General features: G+C 45.2%; 2 protein-coding genes across 5 annotated transcripts; both read right to left on the reverse strand.

Annotated features, from left to right (window-relative positions):
- Positions 1-10: 10 nt before the first annotated feature.
- Positions 11-18,338, reverse strand: LOC120905873 (coronin-7). Of its 3 annotated transcripts, XM_040317149.1 has the most exons (12): positions 17,513-18,338; positions 13,087-13,604; positions 12,420-12,973; positions 12,180-12,332; positions 11,121-11,684; positions 10,439-10,750; positions 7,341-7,358; positions 7,007-7,191; positions 5,984-6,934; positions 5,433-5,914; positions 5,252-5,367; positions 11-2,332 (listed from the first exon to the last, which is right to left on the reverse strand). In XM_040317149.1, exons 2-12 carry the CDS (start codon positions 13,580-13,582, stop codon positions 2,240-2,242), a joined length of 3,924 nt encoding a protein of 1,307 aa, XP_040173083.1. In that variant the 5' UTR covers positions 13,583-13,604; positions 17,513-18,338; the 3' UTR covers positions 11-2,239. The 3 variants fall into 3 exon arrangements, with proteins under 3 accessions (XP_040173083.1, XP_040173084.1, XP_040173085.1); XM_040317150.1 differs by lacking the exon at positions 7,341-7,358; XM_040317151.1 differs by lacking the exon at positions 11,121-11,684 and having other exon boundaries at positions 17,513-18,336.
- Positions 18,339-19,909: 1,571 nt separating this feature from the next.
- LOC120906591 (UPF0729 protein AGAP000931) lies at positions 19,910-22,020 on the reverse strand. 2 transcript variants are annotated; one of them, XM_040318376.1, is made up of 2 exons: positions 21,798-22,020; positions 19,910-21,729 (listed from the first exon to the last, which is right to left on the reverse strand). In XM_040318376.1, the coding sequence occupies exon 2, from the start codon at positions 21,645-21,647 to the stop codon at positions 21,357-21,359; it is 291 nt and encodes a 96-aa protein (XP_040174310.1). In that variant the 5' UTR covers positions 21,648-21,729; positions 21,798-22,020; the 3' UTR covers positions 19,910-21,356. The 2 variants fall into 2 exon arrangements, with proteins under 2 accessions (XP_040174310.1, XP_040174311.1); XM_040318377.1 differs by having other exon boundaries at positions 21,794-22,020.
- Positions 22,021-26,007: the final 3,987 nt, after the last annotated feature.

The raw sequence follows: 26,007 nt of genomic DNA on the forward strand, positions 1-26,007 counted from the left end.
TATAAACACATAATTCGAGAATTTTGAATTTTTTGAAGTGTAAAAAGAATGAAACAAAAAAACTTAGAAAAGAAAGCTTCGAGGGCGAGTCTTTGCGTAAAGCGTTTCTCCTTGACGTTTGTATGTGGTTTTGGTTCATTCGTCCTAGTTGCTACCCTTTGTGCGTTTCTTGTGTTTTTTTTTTCACTGTTTGTTCATATTCGAGACGTCCTTGCTTCTTTCACGTCCCTCCCTTCACACCTTCCAATTGGTTTTTTCCTTGTTACCTTTGCTGTATCTTTTCATCTTCTAGCATCCCTGCGGCCGTGGTACATTCCCCATTCTTGGACATTCCCTCTAAATGCCCTGTTTTTGGCCTGTTGTCTCACTACCAACGATCTATTGTAGCATTTTGACGCGTATGATGTTTGCACATATGTTTTATCCACACATTACTCAAGCTCCCTCAGTTTTTCTCTCGCTTCTTCATTTTCTTTCTTCTTCTTTTTCTCTCATTCTCTCTTTCTCGCACTATTTCCTTCTTGACTAGCCTTTACTTATTTGTAAAAAAGCATCTATCCGTCCATTGTAGGTTAAATACAAAATCGTTTTTAGGTTTTTGCTCCTCTAATTCGAATGCGATATCAGATGCAAGCAGGAGATACCGTTTGCTGGCATCCCCCTCCTTCCCCTCCTCCCCATAAATGAAGTACCCCTTGGGGCGGGTAAAGCGAGCCGGCCTTCGGCAAGCAATAACTAAGCACAAAAGCTTCCCCGCACCGGTGCCACCCTCCCCCCTAATCGTAATCCCGCGCTGTAGTTCTATTTTTTCGAGAAAGGTAAATGCGAAAAGAAAAAAAGAAAACAACACATACGTTAGCGCTATACACAGCGGTGGGGGCTAGAGGAAAGGGGCCACCTCCCTGGGCGCTTGGTTGTCAATATTGCTCATTTGTCTTGGTTGGTACCAAAAAAAAAAAAACACTTGGTAATTAGTGTTAGAGCGTTCATCGGATCATGCCTGGCTGCGTCGGGCACAGCTCCGGCATGGTAGAAGCAATGGGAACGGCCAGCGATGAGCCGCAAAAACATCGACCCATCAATGTCAGCTAGCCGCAGCACCGTGCCCTTACGATCACGCTTTTGGTTTTTTAGGTATGGTAGGCGCAGTTACAAAATATATTGTCATTCGTGGTTTCTTTTCCTTGTCTTTCGCTAATGGCGGCACCATCGAGATCGAGTAGCGTGTTCTTAAAGGGAAAATGAAATGAGTGAATGCATTGCTCTCTCTCTCTCTCTTTCTCTCTCTCTCATTATCTCTCTCTCTCTCTCTCTTTCCCTATCTTATTGCACCGGTGTAAATCGTATAAATCCTATAGGTATCGAAATGTTTTTTTTGTTTGTTTTCCCTGTGCCACTCTCCATTGGGGATAGGGGCAGTGTTGTTGTATCGGTGTGATTGTGTTGTTTCTTTTTTCCTTCGGCCAAATAAAAAAAAGGTTCGGCAGGGTTCGTGCTTAAAACGGTTCTACAACAGCAGCCACTGCGCTTCCTGGCCTTTTGGTAAGCCCACAATATTCACATACAAACATACACACAGACATACAAATAGGATTTTGGTCTTTACGTTACGTTGTCTATCGGCGTGCTGGCGCATTTGGCAGATATTCGGGCCTGGAGCGCTCGAACGAATGTTTTGCGTTTTTCGTTTGTTTGGCCACCGCCACCACGTGCGCGGCAAAGGAATGAGCTCTGAATGGTTTTTGCGCGTGTGCGCGTACGTTTGGTTTGTGTGGTGTTCAGTCTCCGGTTGCGTTTTGTGTTTTTTTTTGTTTTCCTTTTGTTTTTCTATCTTGTAGTGTAGTGTCGCTACACTTTATTACCGGGATGTCCTCATTAATACTCACTAAGCTACGCGCCAACTGCTCGGTTGCGCAAATATGTAGTAGCACGCGTGTGCCTTTTGCTCGTCTCCCGTTCTCTTTCTCTTGGGCCGAGATTCAACCTTACATTGCAGGGTGGAGGATGAACGAAAGTTTCATCCCCCCAGCCCACCTCCCCGTTCATCTCGGCTTCGTCGGACACGATCAAGTTGATAAATGTAAATTGGAAATGAATATGAGGATTCCGTTTTGCGGAGAAATCACCGGCACCGACCCCGTGTGCTGGTTTAATAATCGGTTGCGACTGTCGAAGGAAGAAAGAACAGGCGACCACTTCGCACAAGCGGTCAGTTCTGTTCCAGCGTTCGTTTGGCTCTTTATTCTTCCCACTCCTTCTCGTCTACGCCTTCCATGCTGTCCTGTTCGAGCTTCTTGTTCACGGACATGCGTGCGCTGACTGCATTTTTAATCTAAAAATAAATAGATGGAACATACGAAACCGGTGTTAATTTTACATATACTTTACCAAAAGTTTTAAGTGTTTAAGACGTGATTTTCAAAGCAATCTTTTTTTCGTTTGCTTTTTTGTATAGATCATTGATATCCATTATTAGTTCTTAATAAACATGAAAAAGTTGCTTAGCCATTTCTTCGATGAAACACTTTGCAAACTTATGTCTCATCTAATTCTCTAATCCGATTTTCAGCTTGAATACTAAAAAATGTTGGTTATCGTATGCCGTTCGTCTCTAGAATTAACTTTTGCGTTTTTCATAAGGCTTGGATATTATTTTGGATGTTTTCTATCCACAATAAAAACGATAAACGTCGTATCAAAACTCAATAAAGATACTGATTATGCACAAATATCTTGTCAATTGTTGCCTGACATTGCTCAGTACTAAACAGCACGGAATTGTCCCGAAAAGTATCATTAACACAAGAACACTATACATCAGAATAGATTCAAGAATGATGATGAGGGGTCCAGCGTATTGGCTAGAACCTATAGAGTTCCCCAAGGTAATATCTGGTGACCAGTATTGTTCTCACTTTACATAAACGACCTGCTTTATTTGATCCCCAAAGATTCCTGCTATATGTATGCCGTGAATTTCCGATTGTATGACAACTGTTTCCTCGTATGCTGATTGCCTGACTGTGTAAACCTTCTAAGATATTTGTTGTGCTCGGTGTAACAAAACTTCACGGATACCTGGCAAAAGTGTTCTGACATTCGATTGTCAGATATTCTAAAGATCTGAGAGGATTGCAGTGGAATCTCTCATAACTCGTTTTCCGAAAAACTGTGTTATGCGAAAGAATTGGTTCTAGGTCAAGACAGGGGTAGTTTTTTAAATGAATCTAAAAAACGAAAATTACAACCTAACGGAACATCTCCAAGTGACAACAGTAATGCATTAATTAATACTTAGAGTCGAAATTCTCGCCTTCACGAGCAAGCAGATCAAGAATGCATCTAAGGACAAACTAATCAATACAAAACACACTAGTGCAACACACACTTCTTAGGGGGCGACACACTAAAGTCCATGTCATGCCCAGTTACACAGCCGAAGCCAAAGAGAGTCTCCAATATTGATAAATAAGAAGGAAGGAAATGGAGCAATTAAACCTCAGATACTACTTCACTCACTAAACATGTAGATAAACTCTCCGCCCCGTTATCATATCTGAAAACAGTTACAGGGTTTACCAGTCCAATAAACAACTGTCCACTTGTTTATAACAATAGTCGTTTTGAATAGACACTGTGTGTGTTAATTATACAACAACCACAAGAAACCGTGCCGAATCCGACCGTTGTGCAATCGAAGGCGAAAATTGTGTTATTGAATTGGACAGAGAAGCTTACACCATCTTACGTGTGAGCAAGTGGTAGACAGCGGTGTCTATTCAAAACGACTATTGTTATAAACAAGTAGACAGTTGTTTATTATGCTGGTAAACCCTGTATCTGGACGTGGAGTGGACGCGCCCACGGCTCTCCACGACTTTTTTTCGATTTTTGTATGATTTCGTGAGTTTTGGACTGGCAGTAGGTGTTAACGTGTTACCACCCTTACACTTTTCCTATGCATTTATACACTGCCCCTGTTAGCAATAGGTTGATATTTAACGATTCTTGGCAATGAAAATCTAATCCGAATATCTTTGCCTGTACCCGTTCGAGAAAAAAAAAATTCTTAAGGTTGATCAATCACGTGATAAACATGGCCATCCAAAATTTCGGGATCAAAAATGAAATTGTGCGTTATGCGAGATTTTACTTGTTAAGAGGGGATTTAGGTTTGCTCGTTATGCGAAAAACTTATAATAAGGAGTATTCGTTATGAGGGGTTCCAGTGTTCTAGTTCAATTGTTCATAGAACTACGAGACTCATGTGATAATTATCCAAAGATATAATGTTCCGAACCTTTCTAAAGGCTCTATAAGTGTACTGTCTACACGTGAGCTAAACTGTGTGTTAAAGTATCCCAGCTGCGTATTGAGTATTAACACATTTAAAACCATACAACGCAATGCTTCGTCTTATCTCGATTTGGAACTCGCTTTTTGCTAACAGGACTTGTATCACTTGGCTATGGGCACAACTTGCACATTTTGTATTTGCTGCAACATTAGTGATCGAAAAAGGGACTTCTAAACTAAACTAAACTAAAAAACTAAAAACTGCCACGTTAAATGTACACCATCGGTTTCATAATTGTTATCAAAAACACACACACACAAGGTGTGTTTGCTTCATTAAGAAATGCGGTGCAACCCGGTATAACGAGTTGAACCCTTTAAGCAAAAAACTCGTTATTTCATTGCTATTATTATTGATCCATTTAGTCGATTATTTAAGTCTCTTTTTGATATTTACCGTTTGTTCCAATGTTCTCATGAACCAATGATGATTTACGTGATTTCCAATGGTTACGTGAGCAATAACAATGTGAAATGATATTTGATCGGTTTGTGTCTAGGGCAAGTTTGCTGCTGAGCTGGTATACATTTCTTGCCAGACTGTTTAATTTTTTTCATCAAAATTAAATTCTAAAAATTCTTCAGCACGAACTAACTTTTCAAAGATACAACAACGATACAACACCGAATGTTAGCCGATCGTGATCTTGATTTTTAATCTCCTTAGGCGAGATTTTAAATATTAAGAGAGTAATTTGATGAGCTTTTAGATTTGCTCGTTATGCGAAAAATTCATCGTAAGGAGTACTCGTTATGAGGGATTAAGCATATCCGATGAAAGAAGCAATCAAATCGTTTCCCGATTTGACCGTTAACGTAAACGAGTCGATTGAGGAGATGGCACAATTTTATCATAATCTTTAAAATCAGTCAGTTTCGATTGCTTCTAGTTTACCTGCTCTTGCACGTGTTCGGGCGCTTTGGCGAACGGTTTGTGTATGCCCTGGGTCATCAGCACGGTGTCGCTCTTCTTCGACGGTGTGGTCGTAACGGTCGGCTGAATCGAGGACACTGTAAAAGAAGGAGTCGCATTAATATCCTCGTTGAAAGGTGGAGCCCTCGTCGCTACTACATACGCGTATCCATGCCGTCCGGCTTCATGCTGATGCGGGCGGGCGCAACGTCCCGGCCGGCGAACCACTCCGCGGCGGTCAGCGTCGGCTGCCACAGCACCCGGGTCGGCGGGAACAGATCGTCCTGGAACAGTTCGACCTTAAGGCGCGGCACGGTGAAGCTGAGCGGCTCGACCGTCCCGTTCGTGAGGCGGAGGGCCCGTGCAAACTCAACCGCCGCCACGTCGCACTGGTTCTTGGCGAGAAAGCTGAGGCCCTGGGTCAGATTGGTGCAGCGGTGGTGCGAAAGTGGGCAAATGAACGGCGCCTCGTCGGTAATTTCGAAGCAGTAGATCGTGCTGTCGCCTTTGCCGGTGGCGAACAGCGTCGAGCTGTCCTCGTCGTAGTACGGCATCAGGATGGCGGGCGACACGTCCAGCCCGACCATGCCCATCGGTGCGCTCAGATCGGCCACCTTGTACACGTAGATCTGCCGTTCGGAGACTCTGCGAACGGGAAAAGGGTTCAGTTTAGTCGCGACGTCCCACTGGGGTCCGTCCCCGCATCAAACCTACTTGTCGAAGCCGGTCACCACGAGGTAGTCGCCCTCGAGCGCCCACAAGACGCGGGCCCCGCGCGTCCCGACCGGTCCGGTGCCCTCGCCGATCGGCTGGCTCGACTGGCGCGGCTCGTACACGCGGATGCGCCCGTCCTTCGACACGGTCGCACCGTACCGGCCGCACGGGCTCCACGAGAAGCAAAAGATCTGGTCGGTGTGACCGTGCAGGGTGCACTTTTCCTCCATCGTGCCGAGATCCCACACCTTCATCACCATGTCGACGCTCGCGGTGAGCAGCACGTTCTGCGCGAGCGGGTGGAACCGGAGCGTGTAGAGCTTGTCGGCGTGAGCCACCAGCACCGCTTCCGGCTCGTTCGTGGGCTCGGTCAGCCCGCCGGCCGGGATGCGCCACAGCTTGACCGAGCCGTCGTCGCAGGCCACCGCCAGCCGGGACGCATCGAACGGGTCCCACTGGAAGTCCATAATGTTCTGGATGTTGACCAGCGTCGGGATGACGCCGTCCGGCAGGCGCCCCGGATCGTTCAGCTCCAGCACCGCAATCTTGCCGCCGGCGCCCGCGATCGGCACCGCGACCCGCGCCGCATTTGCCGCAAAGCCGTCGCACTCGCCCGGTATCTGGCGGCTCAGGTTGCGTATGTTCTCGATGTGCGTGCTCTTGTGCCCGGGCGTACCCTTCAGATGGCGGAACTTGGACACGCGCCCGAACACGGTCGAAGTGCGCTTGGACGCCACATTGTTGTTGTTGTTGTTAGCGGAGGCGTTGTTGCTGGACGCGACCGTCGACACGCCAGCCGTGCTGTTGCTGCGCTTCACTATGTCCGGCATGTTTTCCTTGGACAGGTCGCTGCGGTTGCGCAGAAAGTCGGTGGCCGGCGGCGGCGGCATCAGGTCGGTGTCGTCCGTGCACGATTTCTGCTCGCCGCGCACCTTCAGCGATTCGCGGCGGCTAAACAAAACCAGAAGAGAAAGGGGCGTCAGTGCGTCTGCGGGAGGCGACCATTCGCGACCATGTGCTTACCGGAGCGGTGTAGGCGAGCTTGCCTTCTCCCCGTCCTGCACGCTCTGCGAACGGCTCTCGAACATGCGCCGCCGTTCGGCGAGACTGGTGCGCTGGGCGCTCAGCCGCTCGAACTGGCCCTTTGCGTCGTCCGCGGTCGCATCGAACTGGTCGACCGACTCCGACGAAGCTTGACGTTCAAATATCTGCACCACACAGAGAAGAAGAATGGAAATTAGAGACATTTTTGGCTGGGCACTTTCGGTATCAGTTGGGTCAGAAGGAGACTTTAAAAGGGATCACAATGGGATACTTTTTGTGGGTATTGCTGAAGAATTGGAACGCATTGTTTAACCTTTTCCTGTTCACCCGGCTGTTCAGCGCATGCAGACAGTTCCATGTCCCAAGGAGGTGTGGTTAGCGGTGTTAGTTGTTTAGAGGAGAGCGTTAGAAAAGAACATAGAAACAATTGGTTGGTACGAATTAGTAAGCGCACTACAATCACAATTAATGCTAACGTTGTGGGGCAGCACCGGTCCAGAGATGGGAATTCTTGGCTCCTGCTGCAGGTAAAGCGTACTGGTAACTTTTTTGGAAAGTATTATTTTGTTAGAATATGTGTCAAGTAACTCGGTATCAAAAAGTCAGTATCACTATAGAGTTGCCGAGAGGTGATTCTTTTCAGTTGTGTGGAATCAGCGTATATCAGCGGTCGGCCAACTTTTGAAGTAAAGGGCCAATTTTAATTAATGGTCGAGAGCCGCGGGCCAAGCCCCAAATCTTAGAAACAAAATAATCAAATAATGCTATCAAATAATGCGATTGGTAATTTATTTAAATTGGGTTAATTTTTGGTAATCTTTAATCTTTAATCTTTTTAAATATCAGTCAAGCAAAGGTCAAAATTGGTGGTTCCTATTATTGAAACTAGTTGTAAAAATTCATCAGTTAAGCATCGGAAACAAAGTGCGCAAAACAACAAAGCAAGAGTAATATTGCATCTTAATCACAAATATCACCATGTGCTTCTTGATGACCTCCTCGTTTCACGTCGAAAACACTATTAGAGATATTCTGGGGATGATAGAAAAGCCTTGATGACTGAAAAATCATCGAGACATCGATCAAAATACGTTACGAACTAGTAATGCTATGTCCTGTAAATTGATAACTAATTTCGTGTGAAAACATAGTTCGACAATTGTTATTCTCGTAAAAAGCAACAATGTGGAATCGTCAAACTCGTAAAAACAACAGGGTTTTTTTTTAAATACCCCTGAAGAAATAACAATGAAACCAACTGATTTGTGTGTAGTTAAGAAGAACTAACACAAGTAAAAACAATATTATCACGAGAAAATGCATGGAGCTATTTTCTCTATACCTAAAACTATGTATTACATGTATTGCGTTGGCGAAGGCCGAAAGCTTTCTCTCTCTCTCTCTCTCTCGTCGCAAAGTCGCATGCATAACTTTAAATAAATTTACTGCAACCAGACTTTAGTTTCTTCTCTATACAACATTTTGAATACAATTTCATTTACAGTCCTCCATTCCGAAAGTCTTATTGTCGTGTCTAAACAATGTAAATATAAAATATAAATTATTGAGGACCTCACTTATTGGCCCATTATTTCATTTTGCTACAATTAAAGTTGAAAGAGCACGACGGTATAAAATCATTAGTAATTTATGTAAGAAAAGTTGCCTCCCATCATTCAAAATCAGGCACATCCATTCGCCGGCCGGATTAAATGCCGCGGCGGACCGCATTTGGCCCGCGAGCCGGACTTTGCCGACCGCTGGCGTAGATGAATGGCTTGGACGGGATTCGAAAGTTTTACGTAATTAACATTAATGAACATTAAAACATTCTTCGCACAAAGCTGAGTTCGTTCCATGGGTCATCGAATCGCTTGCAAGATTCAAAGCACTCACTCACTCTTACACACAGTGCACATCTCTACTCTGTATTATTGTTTGTCTGCAAGTCTGCATCTCGGCAATTGGGAAGGGATTCTCGAGTATTTAATATTTTCAATGCCGCTTAGAATCTTAGAATAGCTGATGTAACGTGCATACTGAGTCAGTATGAGTTTCTGTGTTAAATTACTAAAATATTTCCCACATAGTAAAGTATGTGTTTTATGTAAAGTAAAATAATTGATGCTAGGGCCCAATGCTTTTAGGGGGGTCGCGTGGTACAGTCAACATCGCTCATCATCGCTTTGGGGTTATGTTTTACTCTGTGAACATCGCTGTAAATGTGACTCACTTAGTTAAATCGTTCGTAAGTTACGACCATTCTTCGAGTGTTCATTCTAGATTATTTAGCTCTCCACGGCAACTAGCAACGTTATCTATATTAGCTTTACATGATTATTTGATAATGTCATTTAAGGATTTAGGTCATCGTACGTGTGTCACTTACTTTCGTGGTTACGATGGAGCCACATTTAAAATAGTGAGTGGTTTAGCGGTAACGACTGTATGTACTTTCCAATTAATTTACTCTTATTGCTCATTGCTAATAATACGATTACTACGTAAAGCCCCGTAAAGTGATCATGTTTACTTTAATTTCTATAACCAGAGTTGTCCAAAATTTATAATATAAAGAATTAATTTAATGCATCAACTTAAAAAAAACTGTTTATACCCCATTACTTCTATAACCACCTACCCGGGTAGGTAATACATGAATTAAGGTGTTTTAGTTTCGGTTTAGTTGTTAATTGTATGATGATATCTATAGCAATGCCTATTTCTAGTATTCATGGATTCTATTCCAAAAGTTTTCTAGCTTCAAATATTCTTCTAAAGCCACATAGATTAAAATGCTTGACCCAATAGTCAACATGAACTGGCAGTCTGTCAGTGTCAGTTGAAATATTTATTCTGCATTAAATTAATGTAGCTAAAACCATACTTCATTAAGTTATGAAATATGAACCATTGAACCATTTAGTATCTATAATACATAATAAAAAATAAAAAAAGAAAAATATTCAGAAATATAAATGCTAATTCATGTAGAAAATGTATGACCTATTCGGGTAGATGGCTATAGAAGTAAAGGTGTAGTTTTTGTTATGAATACGAAGGTTAAAGTAAACGTGATTATTTTTAGTGTATCATGAAATACAAAATACCTATCAAAAGATAAGAGTGCCAATTGAAAAGGAATTCTATCTTTCAAATAATTTGCTTCATTTTTTACAATAACTAAAAGCTTATTTTTTACATATCCTCTTTATCCTACAAAACTGATATAGAACAACAACAAAATTAATTAATTAGAGGAATGAGCCATTCTTTTTTTCGTGCAAGACGCCACTGATGACTAGTTACTTTTTTCTTGTTAATTGCAGCGATAGTTTCGTTTGTTTTCCTTTGTTATATAAATTCCCATCTCTAGTGTATCCTGCCCGGGTTGACGACTGACGTGCTTACCTTGCGCAGCTCGGCATGCGGTATGGTGCGCGTCTCGACGTCGCACTGGTCCATCGGTTCGGCCGGTTCGGGTTTTCCCGGCTCGGTTGGACTGTCGTCCTTCGGCTCGTCCGGTTCGGGCGACACGGTCAAGGTGTTGCCGTTCTTTTCAGCCGGCGCGCTGCTGCCGCCGACCGTCGGGCCGGGCAGAGCGGCAGATTCCTTGTCGCTTCCCGGTTCTGCACCCGGTACGGCTGGCACGTTAAACACCTTCTCGAACGAGAAGTCCCCGGACGAACCGGTGCTACAGAACGGTTTCGGTCCAAGGCGTGGCTGCACGATAGAAAAAAGAAGTAGAAGAAAAAGAAGCAAATAATTAACTACCGAAGCGATAGGAATTACTCTTCATTTCGTTTTTTAGCAAAACATCTAAACACCCGATCGTTAATAGAAATGAAACCAATACGACAGAGCATGCAAAAGGAAATAGAAATAAAGTTTAAAGAAATAAGAAAAGGGAAATACATAAATGATATAATAAATAGTAAAACAAATTAGTAAATGCTACACACATGACCGCCTAATATTAATAGCAAAACAAGTAAACGAATAAAAAAATATAAAAAAAAGGCACAACTATGGTACATCATCAAGCGACAAAAACACGGGTGAAAGACTCGACAAAGGCACGCAGGTTGTTAACCTTGTATCCGCTGGTGGTGCGCGGTCGGGCAACTGGGCGCGGCACGTTGGTCGCCCCCGCCGGTGCGGCCACCGGCCCAGGCGGGCTCACGTCCTCCCCGCTGCCAACCGAACCGGCCGTCCCGGCCAGCTGCTCCGAGACGGAGTTGTTGCGCGAGGTCCTCGGCAGTGGCTTGGGCGGCGTCGTTTCGCCCGCCACCCGCCCTCCATCCGTTTCCGAGTCGAACGAAGAGCAGGACGTTTCGCGCTGCTGCTGCTGCGGATGATGGTGCGGATGATGATTGCCGTTGCCATTGTTCTCGACCGCCAGCGGTGTACCATTGCCCTCCTCGTCCCGCTCCTTGTGCACCGCCGATATCTCCTTGAAGCGCTGCTCGAGCTCACACTTTTCCGTGTGCGACTGCTGCTCCATGTGCTTGATCTTTTCCTTGATCGGCACGAACGTCGGCTTCACGTACGGTTCGCGCTCGATCTTCGCCGCGGTCGAGATGTTGTTCGGCGACTGGGCGCTGCGCATCTTGTTCGCGATATTGTTCACCACCTCCGTCAGTGGCCCGCGGAGGACCTTTTTTTTATTATTTATTTATTTTTTCGGGTTTTTTTAATGCGTTTTTTTGTACGAAGTGAATGGTTAGCGCGGGATTGGTTTTTGTGTGGTAGAGATAGAGATGGATATGTGTGTTGTTTTGTTTTGGTAGTTGATACAGAAGAGAGAAGCCACCAAGCAAGGTTAGATTGAGGAATGAGAGCAATGGAGAGAGAGAGAGAAAGAGAAAGAGGGTACATATATTTAGTGGGTATGGTAACAATGGAGTTATGAGACGGAAGGATTATGTCCAGCTAAATGCGGCTCTTATCATGGCGCAAATTTTGCCGCGCCACTGCACTAGATACATCGAACAAAGGATACGATTCATCCATCGACTGCGTGGTACGGGCCCACGCTCCATGCAGAATGTACAGGCACATTAGTAAGCTAACCCGACTATGCTAGACAAAAGTCTTAAAGGGGGTAAAATCATAGGTAGAAGAGGATGAAGATGACGAAGAAAAAACCTACAATGATTGGTGCATCGCCATGTTCCCGTTTCGCTGGATCGAGGCTAATCTTCGGCACGGGTGTGTTGGCACCGTTGAGCCACTGTGTGGCAGTCATTTCACTCTTGTAGCCGTTCGTGTCCGGGTAGAGATCGTTGTGAAAGTCTCGATACGTCTAGAAAGGAAAAAACAGTAGCCGATTATACCAAACTTTTGCCAAATTGCCCAAATGCTTCCAATGCTCCACGCAATGCCCGCTTACCTTTCGCGGCACCTGGTACATGATCGGGATGACCGAGTTGGACGTGAGCTGCATGATGCGGTTCACCTCGCCCTCCATCACCTTGAGCGCTCGCTTCGGCACCAGACAGGCGCCCTTGGTCTGTTCGCCCGAGTGCCGGATGCCCTCGATCAGGTACGGGTCCTTGTCCGTCACCTCGAGATAGTTGATCGTCGTGTCACCCTTGCCGGACAGGAACAGCATGTTCGTGTCGGGATCGTACAGCGGCATCAGGATGCCGGTCGAGCAGTCGAGCTCGAGCGTTTTCTCCGGCACCGAGAAGTTGCGCAGGTCGCGTATGATGACCTGGCGGAGTCGGGCCGCATCGAAGCCGGTGCTGAGGATGCGGTTCTGCTCGCCGAGCCAGACCACGCGCGAGTCCTTGATGCTCTGGTGGCTTTCGGCGGCGAGCGTGATCGGGGCGCTGGCGCGCGGGTCCAGCACGCGAACCATCTTGTCCTTGCAGCTGGTTACGCACAGCCGGCCGTCCTGCTTCCAGCTGAGCGACTGGATCACCTCCGGATGTTCGTTGTTCGCTGCAATCAATGCGAAACGTTGATGATAAATGTAAAGTAATTTCTGGTCACACTCTTCATTCAGGGTGGCTGAGCATTCTGTATCGCGGAATAATCAAACAAAAAGTACTTACAGAACGCTTCCTGCTGAGTGGTCAGATCCCACAGGCTGACCCAGCCGACCGCGGTCGCATACAGCAGACAGTCGGCGGTCGGATGGAAGCCGACCGTTTCGACGCGCCGCTGCTTGGTCGTGAACGTGCACTCGGGCGTCGAGAGCGACTGCTCCAGGCCCTTCTCCGGGATGTGCCACACCTTCACCAGGCAGTCCTGTGAACCGGTCGCGAGCAGCCCGTCGTGAAACGGCGAAAAGTCGAGATATGTCACCGTGTCCGAGTGGGCGTGCAGCAGCGGCATCGTCTTGCTCTTGCGCCCGCAGTCGTCGATCGGCAGCACGGCCAGGCTCGACCCGGCATGCTCCCAGTTGAACGCGATGAAGGCGGCCGACGCGGCAATGTTATTGCCGTACGTTTGATATGACCCGACGAAGATGTCCCGTATGCACGCCTCCGGCTTCGGCACGATCGGGGCCGCATTCTTGTACTTGGACGCCTTGAACCGCCACGCCATCGTGATCGCGCACTGGTTTAGCCTGAAAAGCAGGAATAGCGGTTAGGATTCTGGTCAGGGGATACGGTGCATCTTGATTAGTGATGGGCAAAGTAGGCAAACATCCGGAGTCGATTCCGACCCGACTCCCGAAATTTCGTAACTGACTTCGGAAGATAGGTCCTCCCAGCATTATCCAGAGTCGTCCAGAGTCGTCCAGAGTTGGAGTGGTCTAGAGTTGTCCGAAGTTGCCCAGAGTCACTCGAGGTCGGATTCGGAGATGACTGGAGTCGGCCAGAGTTGGCCGGAGTCGGAGTAGGCCTCGAAACAAAGCCCTGTATACGAAGTGCATGTGCAAAGTGAAAGACAAAACAACACAACAAAAAGAAGTGCCTGATCACAAGCACATTGCACCGGACGTATCCGGACGACTCCGATCGACTCCGGACGGCTGCGATTCCGGACGACTCCGACTATGGACGACTCCGAAAGACTCCAGATAACTATGGGCGACTTCGGACGACTTCAGACAACTAAAGACGACTCCGGATGACTACAGACATCTCCGGAGGACTTCAAACGACTCCGATCCAGACAACTACGACTCGGGATGACTCCAACTTCGAGCGGAATTAGTGGTTCCCATTTTGCTGGAGTAAGAATCGAGCTAACAATATTCGGAATTGGATCGGAGTCGCGTGTGCGCTCCAAAGAGCATATCATAAGACTTGAGCTAGTGGATAAGTAGCTAAGTGCTGTAAATTTCATATTTTGATACTTTGGGACTAACGGCTCACAGTGAGTTGCAAAAGAAGGCTTAATGGGTGTCAGTATTGAGTCGCCAGAGAGGATACGCTTGATTCTATTTAGTTTTGAGTGTCAAAACGAGTGAGTCAAAACATTCAAACTCCTTCCAAAGGCAATTCCTCCACTCGGAACTCACTAAAAGTAGTGATTATGCTTCGCTCCAATGCCCGTAATTTCCGGCAATCTTCATCATCGGTTTGGAACACTTTCCTAGAAATAGGAAGATTGCACTTGTGCGATACGAGAGGTATGTTCTTCCCGTTTCTCACCTTCCTCTTCTTTCTCGTCACACCCTTCATTCAGGGTGGCTGAGCATGCTGTATCGCGGAATAACGCTACCGTTTGCATCCGGTGAAGATAAGCTAGCGGAGAGTTTGCACAACAAAAAACCTGCGTGAAGGAGTGTGACACATCGATCAACAATTGTAAAACCTACCTAGAGTGTAATGAATTGGTGTCGGTTTTGAGCCGCCGTGCAGGATTAACGACTGAAGAGTTAGCCAAAACATTCAAACTTCTCCCGTGGCACGCTTTCTCTGCGCTTTAATACGCCAAATACTTTACTCTAATGCCCTAGTGCAAATGGTCGGGAGTCTCATGCATCGGTTTGAAATGTTCGAACCTAGGCAGAGGAAGATTGCACTTGTGCGATACGAGTGGTATTTTCCTCCCGATTCTCATCCCCCTCCATCGTCCCTTCCTTTCACATCCCCTTCACATTCCGGGTTGCAGTCCGCAATCCGTATCGCGGAATAAATGCTACCGTTGCATCCGGCGAGGAGAAGATAGGGGCGAGTCTTCAACGCAGGAACAGTACCCCACTTGGGGTTGAGCCGACGGAGACGGTGTGTTTTATGCGACAGGAAGAGACGAACCAAAAAAAACAAAAAAAAAAAAAACAAGCAAAAATACACACAGACGCGCACATGGACGCGGGATTGCGGGAAGACGCGTGTGCGTGCAGACAAACCTGCGTGTACATGTGTGACAACCATCGGGTAAGAAGTTCCAACGCCCGCCCGCAAAAAGGGATGGAACGGGTCATGCGGGACCCTTTTCCTTCGTGGGAGGGTGGAGCGGGGTGGTGCGTGTGGTTCGCTTTTCGCTCCGTGAGCAGAGGCGCGTGCGCTTTTCGTTAGACATATGCAAAACTCCCATCCAGGGGAGGGTGTTAGAAGCGGCGAAGGGGAGACGGAGGGGGAAAGGGAGCTTGTGGAGGGATATTGCTGGCGGAATACTGGAAGAGATATCAAACACGCATGCACACAAACACACATTTCCGCCTCGCTACTTATCGGACGCTCTTTTTCTCTCTCTCTCGCTCTCCCGGTCTCAGATATTTTGAGTTCTTGCCGTATTGTTTTTGTGGTTCGCCCGTCCGGCCCACCTACAACGGGTGGTTATATGCAAGCATGGGTGGTGTACGGACAGGAAGGCAAAAGCTATGCGCGCGATATCAAATCAACCGAGACCGGATCGAAGGGATAGGGAATCGCGCAACAAAGAAAGAGAGATAGAGAAAAAGAAACCCGAGCATGAGCGGATGTATGTGTGTGTGCGCGCGCACGCGAGAGAGAGAGAGAGATAGATAGAGAGAGAGAGGGAGGGAGATAGAGAGAGAGAGAGAGAGAGAGAGAAAGACAAGAGAGGAACCTTTACGAGTTTTGTGCACAAAGGAATACACATTTGAAGATAGAGTGACAGTTTGGGCTGTTGTTTGTTGCGAATGAAAAGAGAAATAAAGATACACTAAACCATTTCTTACGGTTCGTAGGGAAAATCAAATGCTTTTTTTAACCAGTTTGCACGTCGGATGGTGCTGATGGAAAATTTTGAACAAATTATGGAATGACTTCGGTGGACTTTTCTCACACTTTATCGTTCGGCTTCGGCCGACAAGTGCTACCATGAATCCCGTTTTTTTCTTATCCTTCCCTTCTATCTCTCTCATTCTCTCTCTATATTTCTCTCGCTCTCTCTCTCTCTCTCTCTCTCTCTCTCTTTCTCTCTCTCTATAGCTCACCCTCTATCGCTTCTTCCTTTTCCACTAACACTACGGCACTGGAAACATGCCCAGGACACAAATGTGGCTTTAATGGCTAATTCATTCATTTGCGATGGTTTTTAAAATACATCAAGCTTCGTATTGTATCAAGCGTATCACGCACGGCTAAAAAACACTCCCCTCCCACTTCCCCGCCCCGCTACATCACCGCGGGCCAAATGGAAAAAGGTGGCCAGAGAGAGGAGCACAGAATTTGTTTTCATTTTTCACCTTCATCCCACAAACCAGGCAATGGGAGAGAGGAGAGGAGGGGCAACACACAAAAAAAAAAAAAAAACACACAGAAAGCAAAAAGCACGCAACCACGCCGCCGAAAAACTGCCGGCTGCCGGCCGCAAGGGCGGAACCCCTTTTTTTTGCGCGTGCCGTGTTTTCTTCGCCTGCTGTCTTTACCTACCCTTCCCCTTGGCGCTCACACATACATACACGGCCGATAGGGGTGGATGCTTTTTAAAGGGAAGAAAAGCGGACCACCCCATGCAAGGTGGAGCGTGGGAGGGTGAGATTGGACGGGCGAGAATTTCTGCAAGCAAAAGTGCATCGAAGTAGATTTTTTTGTTTTTTTTTTTTTGTTGGGTCCATATGTGAGCATGTTCTAGGAGGCAGAGAAGTAGGCTAGTTTCTAGGCAGGTTTAAATAAAGGCACGGCGAAAACTTTGGTTCTATGTGTGTGAGTTTTTTTTGTGTTTTATTGCTGTTGCCGCATGATTTGGTTTGCACTGCACCGTGAAGGGAAATGGGGAGAGGGGTGGCGAACCAAAAAAAACCCAAAAACCAAAAAGAAGCTTTTCGCTGTGCCTTCGCTTTCCACCTCCTCCAAAGGCACATATGTTCACTTTATCTTTTAAAACCGTTGCCCCAAAACTGCATTACCCGTTTTGTCCTTCCGGTCGGGCGCCCTTGTGCCCGCAAAAGGGAAGGGCTTTTTTTTTGGGGCGTGTATGCTACAGTTGTATTGGGGAAGCAAAAAAATAAAATAGAAAAAGGACAGCACGCACACAGATGCAGAGACGACCGGGACGAGGTGAAACAATAGTTCCTTTGCCGGCGTGCGCTCGCGGACGCTCTTTGTCCCTTACCTTTGCTTTGCTAGAAGGTATCCGGAGGGTGTGTGTGTGTGTGTGCGTTAAAATGGTGACTTTTCGCCTTGAGCTTGAGCGTTTGCCGGCCGCTTCGGGATGTCTTGTACTTTGTTGTTGTTGTTGCTGTTGCTTTGGGTTGCTACTGCTTGATTGCTGCTGATTGCTGGCTCGGGCCGCTTACAGTTGTGCGTACCTTACATACACATGTACACATACAACTCAAAATTCCGCTTCCGTCACTGTCACTTTGTCCTTGCAGTCCCGGCTAAAAACGTCACGGGAAGTCGGCGGCCACCGGCGTCGGGAGGGCCACAGGGCGCGAGATAATATACCCGAAAGTGTACACACACTTACACACATACACGCGCGTACGCACGGACCGATAATGCACCGATTGCAGCGCGATGCACCGGGAAGGGTTTTAATTTTTTAAACAAACCGAACCGAAATGAAAAAAATAAAATAGATAGAGCGCCCGTTTCCGTGCACGGTAAAAAAAGGACCGGAGCAAAAGAAAAAACAAAACTCAAACGAAGATGTAACAAATATTCGCAATCGCCGCACACTACACACTACGCACACACAAACTACCGAGCGGACAGCAAAATGCAATTCACGGGCGTGTTCGCTTGCGATTGATTCGGGTTGCGCTCGTACTGCTGCTGCTGCTGATGCTGATTCGATTCCTGTGCTATGTTGCTACCTGGCTGCTGCAGACGATCGAACGAGACCTCCATCCGCGACCACTTCTGTTTCGTTAATGCTGCCCGTCTGCCCTTTTGCGCGATGCTCGGGCGGCTCTCGCTGGAAAACCATGATGATGCCGCCCGGCCCGGCCCTGCCCGGCCCTGCCCTGCCCTTGCCCCGCCGAAGATGCTGCTGTGAATGTGTGCGTGTGTGTGTATATGCGTGTGTGTGTACGCGTGTGTGTGTATGTGTAGAGTGTAATCGCCCTACCGTACGAAGACGCCGCGTCTGCGCCTGCGTCTGTGTTGGTGAGACGGTTGGCAAGGCGGATGCTTGCTACTGGAGCGCGCACCAACACACATACACAGATAAATGCAAAAAATACACACACACACACACACACACACACACACACACACACACACACACACACACACATAAAAATGTATTGTTACATTTGTCTATTGTTTGTAATTTAATTGTAAAAAATGTGTACAATAATAACAATTAAATTTACTAACTTCACATGCTCCGTCAGATTGTACGGCAAATTGCTAGAGTAAAACCGTCGTAGGCGGACCGTATGGTATCTCGGCCGCTGCACTGCCCACGAAGGTTTGCGTCCCGGGAAAGCCGATAGATGGCGCTACCCGGCAGTACGTTTCGTAGCCGTCGCGGGCGGCAAGCAATTTGATTTTCTGTTTTTTTTTCTGTTTGGTAGTTTTCCTAGAAACCCGATCACTGATTCGAAGGAATCGCAAAAAATCACTAGAATTTTGATCCACGTAAAGCTGTTGCTTATCAATGCGAGCGGCATGGAACAAGTGAAAACGAAACGCTCAAATTTAAATTTACCCGTCCGGTAGAAATGAGTCACATTAACCTCTGTAAGTGCATTTATTGCCATTGCTACGTTACTTCTCAAGGAGCATTTGCGTGCCAATATCGAGAAATTATAAACGAGGTTATTAATAGCTTTAAAGTGAAAATTTAAAATCAGCACTTTCCGGTGGCGAGTGCCTTTCTTGTAGAGCATAAATCGTAATATTTCGGCATGTTTATGAAGAAAACTAACCTTAAATCTCATTGTCACGACATCCGTACATTAACCCTATTCCAGGAAACCGGCTACCCGGGTAGCCAAATCAGTTTTCATTGCTTATTCCACTGATTCTAGGAATCCGATTGACTTGAAATTTGAAATGTAAGTGTAAACCACAGCCATTTTTCTCTGAAGTTTTTCGTATATGTTTTTGATTATAAAAATCCTGTTTTTTAGAATTATTTTTTGCAAATACTTCTATTTCAGGCCATCGGGCTACACGTGTTGCCAGCTACTTTGGTGGCTTATACCTTTTGAATGCGTAATAAAAACCGTTACAACACACCTGTCATCATAATTTTATAAAATGCGTTATTGCGACAAATGAAAAATTTCATAAAATGCTGTTTATTGATAAGTTATGTTGAATATACATTGTGTAGAGCTCCCTTATCTTTTAAAATTTTAATTGTGATAGAATTACATAAGACGTATAATATACAGTTCTCAAAACTATAATAACCATTTTATTGTGAAAATAGTGTAAAGTATTGAAATTTGAAATTTGAATTTTTTTAAGTTCTGTTATTTTTTGCCAAAAAACATCCTTTAAACTTTGAAAAGTTATAGCATAAAAAGAAGGAAACGAGTTGAACCAATCTAAGCACAGTTATAGAAACTACATTAGTTTATTCAATTCTCTTCAGAATTCTCATCGATACTCTTTCCTATTGGAAGTGAACTTCATATGTTGGAATTTGGACTCTATGGTACACTTTTTGGTCTGGCTGCTTGAAAATTCCTATTTGTCAAACAAGGGTGCTATAAAGTCCAATTCCCATTACATTAAGTGTAAGTTCATTTCACGTATGGAAGAGTCAATAAAATGAAATTGGAAAACTCTGTATTGTACCTTATTATTAAGCTGGCTCTTGACTGAGAGACGTAAATAAGCAAAATGGCAGAAAATCATGAGTCTTTTCATAAACTACATAGAATTGATAGAAAATAATGAAATAAAACAAATAACGAATAAAAACACATTGAAGGTCATGATAAGTTTGGGAATAGTTTTTAAGCAAATATACGGATTTGTATTGTTTTAATAAAACAAATATGACATATTGTACTTTAACATATTTCTACTTCTAAAGAGATTAAAATTTGAAGTTGGCGTTCCTTTGAACTACAAATGTCTTAAATAAATATAATTGATTTTTTCAAATTTAAAAATAGTTAAATACCATTGGCTGCAGCGCTGCCATAAAAAACTGAAACAATCTGAGCAAAAAAACATACCATTGAAACATTGTTCACATGCAAACCCCTGTTTCTAAGATTAACGACACGATGTGCAGGTACGTTGAATAGTTTAATTATACAATACGTTACCATGTCTCGCTCCAGACTCCGCGACGCGAAGCCCTCCCAAAGAGCTCGATTGAAAAACACTTTCCACGGATGTCTGCTTGCCGACCTGTATGTCGCCATAAACAGACGGATCAAAGTAAGCCCTCCCGACAGTGTTTTGACGCGCGTATTGTTGTTATTATTTGTTCCGGTGCTGGATGTTTGCGTCGCGTCGTCTGGCGAGCGAATACACATAAATATACCCCACGCCTAGCAGCTCTATCTGTTCGCTGTCCATCGAGGAGGGAAAACGCAACTACAAATTGAACTGGTTTGCGGTGGCTGTACGAATGTATTTAAAATTTAAACGCTCCTTTTAATCGAAATAAAACTTGAACAAAAGCTTGATTCACCGCTATTTGCTAACGGCAACTGCAACCAACGGCTCCATCGGTTATCACACGGTCCGGGAAAGTGGCAGTTTTTGCTGTGCTGCCCGCTAGGCATGAATCGATATTTAATCGGTCATGACTCATGACTTCATCCAACAGAGTTACTAATAGTCGGTTTGATTGCTTTCGAATGTTGCTGAATGGTTGGTGGTTTCCGGTGGCCCCCCTACATCGTCTTCTCACTTCAAACGCCCGCCAATGCTCAGCATAGGTAGACACGCGGTAGATGACTCATGCGGGGAGCACATGAAAATACATATGTGTTCAGATGCGGCGTAAGTCAAGCAAGTAAATCGACCATCGCGTCTATCTATAGCGTCTTCTTGCTGCTGGCAGCATCGTCGACATCGTCGGAGGATGCGGCATCGGCGGCGACCGTCGGGCCCACCGGGTCGTGACCGGGCGGCGCAGCTGTCTTCTTGCCTGCCCACCGGCACACCCCCCCGGTACAGTCGAACGGATTTTTCGGCTCCGTCTTGATCACGTTGCCGTCCGCATCCTTCTTCTCCCAGGGGTTCCAGTACTTGAGCAGGATCGGCTGTACGAACTTGTGCCACAGGTAGAGCAGCACGGGCACGATGAAGCACGGCACGCACACCATTGTTTCTTCCGGGTGTGAGATTGGAAGGTTGTCGTTTCCTTCACCGCGCGGCGGTCGTTGCTCTCTTTCCGGTTGTGTTGCCCTTGAGAATGAGTGTTACGAGCATGAGGCAGGTGTGGGCTGCTGGAGAATTACACTGAACTCACTTACTCAGGTGGTACGTTTGCAGATCGATGCAAACAATCCGTAGTCCTTTGGATTTGTATATTAGACAACACAGGGCCGTAGTCGAAGAACACTAGTCGAATGGGTGGAAGCTGCAGAATGGCCACGAATAAAAAACGACCACCACAGATGGTTTTGTGTTTTGTTTTGCCAGCCTTTTCTGTGTGATGAGAAAAGAAAACACACACACACACACACGCTCTACCAAAACAAGCGAGCTGACATCTGTGGTGTGACCAGTGTGACCAGATGATTTCGGCGGTTTGCGGTAGGAGTACCAAAATTGTATCGGATGTTTTCGGAAGGAATTTCAAATTTTGTCGGAAGTTTTCAGTATATTTTGAATCATAAAGGGGGGGTAGGTTCTATTTTTATTTCAAGGAGATGAATTAGATTTAATTCATAGCGGTCACACGAATGAGGCCTTTCAGTAGTGTCAATCTGAGAACCCAAGTGCCACAAATCCAGTAAACGACCACTAAACGGCTTCTAAACGACTCAAGTTCTCTACCTAAACGGAATATAGAAAGACTTCGTTTAGCAGACGGCAAACGACTCATGCATTCTAAAAATAACAAAAAAGCTGAAGGCGCCATCTGTTTGTGGGATACCTCAACCAGTTGAGCTTCATCGCTTGGAGGAGAGCTTTCTCATTTCCTCTGTACCCAAGTGCCACAAATCCACTAAACGACCACTAAACGGCTTCTAAACGACTCAAGCACTCTACCTAAACGGAATATAGAAAGACTTCGTTTAGCAGACGGCAAACGACTCATGCATTCTAAAAATAGCAAAAAAGCTGGTGGCGCCATCTGTTTGTGGAATACCCAACCAGTTGAGCTTCCTCGCTTGGAGGAGAGCTTTCTCATTTCCTCTGTACTGTTGTATGGTTTCGCATTGAAGTTATGCATCGCTAGAACTAGAACGGCGATACGATTGTTTAAATACTAAACTCCAACGGAAACCACCAGCACTGAAGCAAGTGAGATTTGAGTAATGGTTGTTGGTGTTGACACCTACGTATCTGACCACACGACCATTCAAATAGATTTTTGCTCGGAAAGTTAGGTCATGATCGGCTGTATAGGCTATATAGGTCATGATAAGATGAAACTTGCCGAAACACATTGCAAGAAAAGGATAGCAATATAATGTTGAGTTGTAATACGCCATCTATTGATCAAACCAATGAAGCTGTGGAGCTTTCATTTTTTTTCTATGGATATTCAATTTTCCAGTCGTTTAAGCTTAATCTGTGGCGCTTGGGTAACGAAGCTTGCATAGCAAGCATAGAACTGACAGCAATTCAAATAGCTATGAAAATGGCTATCCTGAAAAACCTGTGATATCCTGAAAAAAGCCAAAGATGAGGAAGAAATTGAAGAAACGATATATTTATTTATTTATTTATTTATTTTTATTTTATTAATTGCTCGGCCACGTTGGGTTACAGCAATAGTGCTTACTGACTATAGTATACAATTATTCACGAAGGAGTAGGAAGGAGTTTATGGTAAGGAAAAGGAGCGAAGACGGGATCGGTAGACAGGATAGGAGAGGACAGCAGGAAGGGAAGGCGGAAGTGATTACATTAGTAAACGCTGCTACAGCTTGATTTATGTCACAGTCAGCATCAGTAAAGGACCAATCGGTACCGGCTAAAATATGATGAAGCTTTTGGTAGTCCAGTTTCCTAAAATTGAACATACGAGCCGTAGGTATTCGTTGAGAGGATGCAGGGCGAGAGTGCGTAAGGAGCACACTTGTCTCATGAGCAGGATGATGATTGTCTAGCGCGACGAGTGGAACAGGTGAAGCTATGACGGGGGAGCAGCGCTCCAAGAAAGCATAGCATTGGCAGCATTGACCTTCTGTCCAATTGACTTTCGCGTATATTTTTTATGCCAGATAATTGCAGCAAACCGTTTACCGACATTCCATCAAGCAGAGAAACATTTTCACGAGATACACCAGTAGGAATGAAGTGATTAACCCACGATGCAAACGGTTGCCAGGAGAGTGATGGTGAATTAAAATCACCAAGTAACATCATAAGATCATTTGATTTAAGTTTGCCAGCAACGAAACTAACACTCTCATGCAAATCGTCAAGGACTTCTTCGGAAGAACGCAGATCGGGTGGAATGTAAACGGCGCCGATATAGATTGCAAGGTTTTGAAGCTTAACAATTGTCCAAACAGACTCCAGCGTGTCGAACGACAGTGATAAAGTTGACGTGTTCAGCACGGAAGAGCAGGCAATGAGTACACCACCACCACGGCAACGGTTACTGCTGAGAGAATTTCGGTCGCAGCGATAGATGACATACGCATCCTCCGAGATAAGAGAGGACGAAATTGAGCCATCGAGCCATGTTTCAGTTAACACCAACACATCCATATCAAGTTCAGATAGACAGAGAGGCGTAACTCGTCTAGTTTTGTGCGCAATCCTCATACGTTTTGATAGTAGATGTTTAGTAGATCGATCGAAGGGATGAGAGAGCGAGATGCGCCGGGAGTGCTCTCGCTGCAAGTTATTAACGGCGAAAGAGAGTCGGACGGATTATGTGTATTAGATGCAGGGTTAGCTTCCATCAATTCAGGTAAAGTCGGTAGTTCATGAGAATCTTCAGCCGGATCAGCCGGTTTACGCTTGCTGAAAGTACTGCGTATAAGGCAAGCTCATAGGGCCATGATCTGGCGAAATAGTGAAATCAGCGTTTCGCAGTTGTGTCGTGTGGTTGATAGAAGATGGCGATGAAGGATGATCCGATTCACGAGTAATAGGCGCAGAAGGTGCAAGGGATGCTGCAGTAGTGGGTCGCCAAACATTGACGGAGCGGGGATTAAGGTCGATGAACTCCTTAAAAGAGATCCCGCGAGGCCAGGTTGAAGCAGCCAAAGCAATAGCCCGGTGCGAATCCGGTACACCAATTTTAAAAGATACGTAGGAGAGCGTAGAAAGATCCCGGTCGCGCCGTACAAGGCTATATACCAAGATGTCGTCTGTCCCTATGTTAGAACAGGCCATTTCACGGATCGCTTCAATCGGAGTATCAGGAGCAATACGGGAGATAATATAATATAATATAATAGAAATAGGAAATAAATTTAAAAAATAGAGGAAATAGAAATAGAGGAAAGAAAATTTGAAATGATACCGTGGGAGAAAGATATTGACATAAACCAGGAAGAAGTGAGAACAATAAACAAATTGTTAACAGGACACGACCTCCCAAGCGCCACAGATTAAGCTTAAACGACTGGAAAATTGAATATCCATAGAAAAAAAATGAAAGCTCCACAGCTTCATTGGTTTGATCAAGAGATGGCGTATTACAACTCATCATTATATTGCTATCCTTTTCTTGCAATGTGTTTCGACAAGTTTCATCTTATACCTATATAGCCTTCTAACTTTCTGAGCAAAAACTATATGAATGGTCGTGTGGTCAGATACGTGGGTATCAACACCAACGACCATTACTCAAATCTCACTTGCTTCAGTGCTGGTGGTTTCCATTGGAGTTTAGTATTTAAACAATCGTATCGCCGTTCTAGTTCTAGCGATGCATAACTTCAATGCGAAACCATACAACAGTACAGAGGAAATGAGAAAGCTCTCCTCCAAGCGAGGAAGCTCAACTGGTTGGGTATTCCACAAACAGATGGCGCCACCAGCTTTTTTGCTATTTTTAGAATGCATGAGTCGTTTGCCGTCTGCTAAACGAAGACTTTCTATATTCCGTTTAGGTAGAGAACTTGAGTCGTTTAGAAGCCGTTTAGTGGTCGTTTAGTGGATTTGTGGCACTTGGGCTGTCACCATTTTGGCTGACCAAAATGAAATTAGTAGAATCAGGAGTGTGCCAAATATGCCAAACACAAAATACAGGGCGGCATATGGTTTTTAACTGCAAAAAATACGAAACAAATAGATGAGACATAACATTTGATAGATTAAAAGAAAGATGGAAACAAGAATCAGGATATGAAATTTAAAAAAAAACAAATTCATGAAGGAAAATCAAATAGAAATTAAAAAAATACAAACAAAATAGCATAGAAAGACAAAAATGAATTCAAGAAAAAAGAAAAAAACACAATAACATAAAAAAACCCAAATGACAACTGTCAGGTTAAAATATAGAGTAGGTAAGGGCAATGGCAACGCTGATCGGATGCGATTTTATGG

This window comes from Anopheles arabiensis, chromosome X, assembly GCF_016920715.1.
Source record: "Anopheles arabiensis isolate DONGOLA chromosome X, AaraD3, whole genome shotgun sequence".
NCBI lineage: Eukaryota > Metazoa > Arthropoda > Insecta > Diptera > Culicidae > Anopheles > Anopheles arabiensis.

What these genes read in the sequence shown, in the direction of transcription:
- LOC120905873 (XM_040317149.1), bottom strand. Translation starts at nt 13,582, where the DNA reads ATGGCGTGGCGGTTCAAGGCGTCCAAGTACAAGAATGCGGCCCCGATC. An exon ending in GCACCACCAGCGGATACAAG is followed by an intron (nt 10,751 to 11,120) that starts GTTAACAACCTG and finishes TCTATCGTGCAG; the next exon opens with CCACGCCTTGGACCGAAACC. An exon ending in GCCGGACGGCATGGATACGC is followed by an intron (nt 5,368 to 5,432) that starts GTATGTAGTAGC and finishes CTTCTTTTACAG; the next exon opens with TGTCCTCGATTCAGCCGACC.
- LOC120906591 (XM_040318376.1), bottom strand. Translation starts at nt 21,647, where the DNA reads ATGGTGTGCGTGCCGTGCTTCATCGTGCCCGTGCTGCTCTACCTGTGG.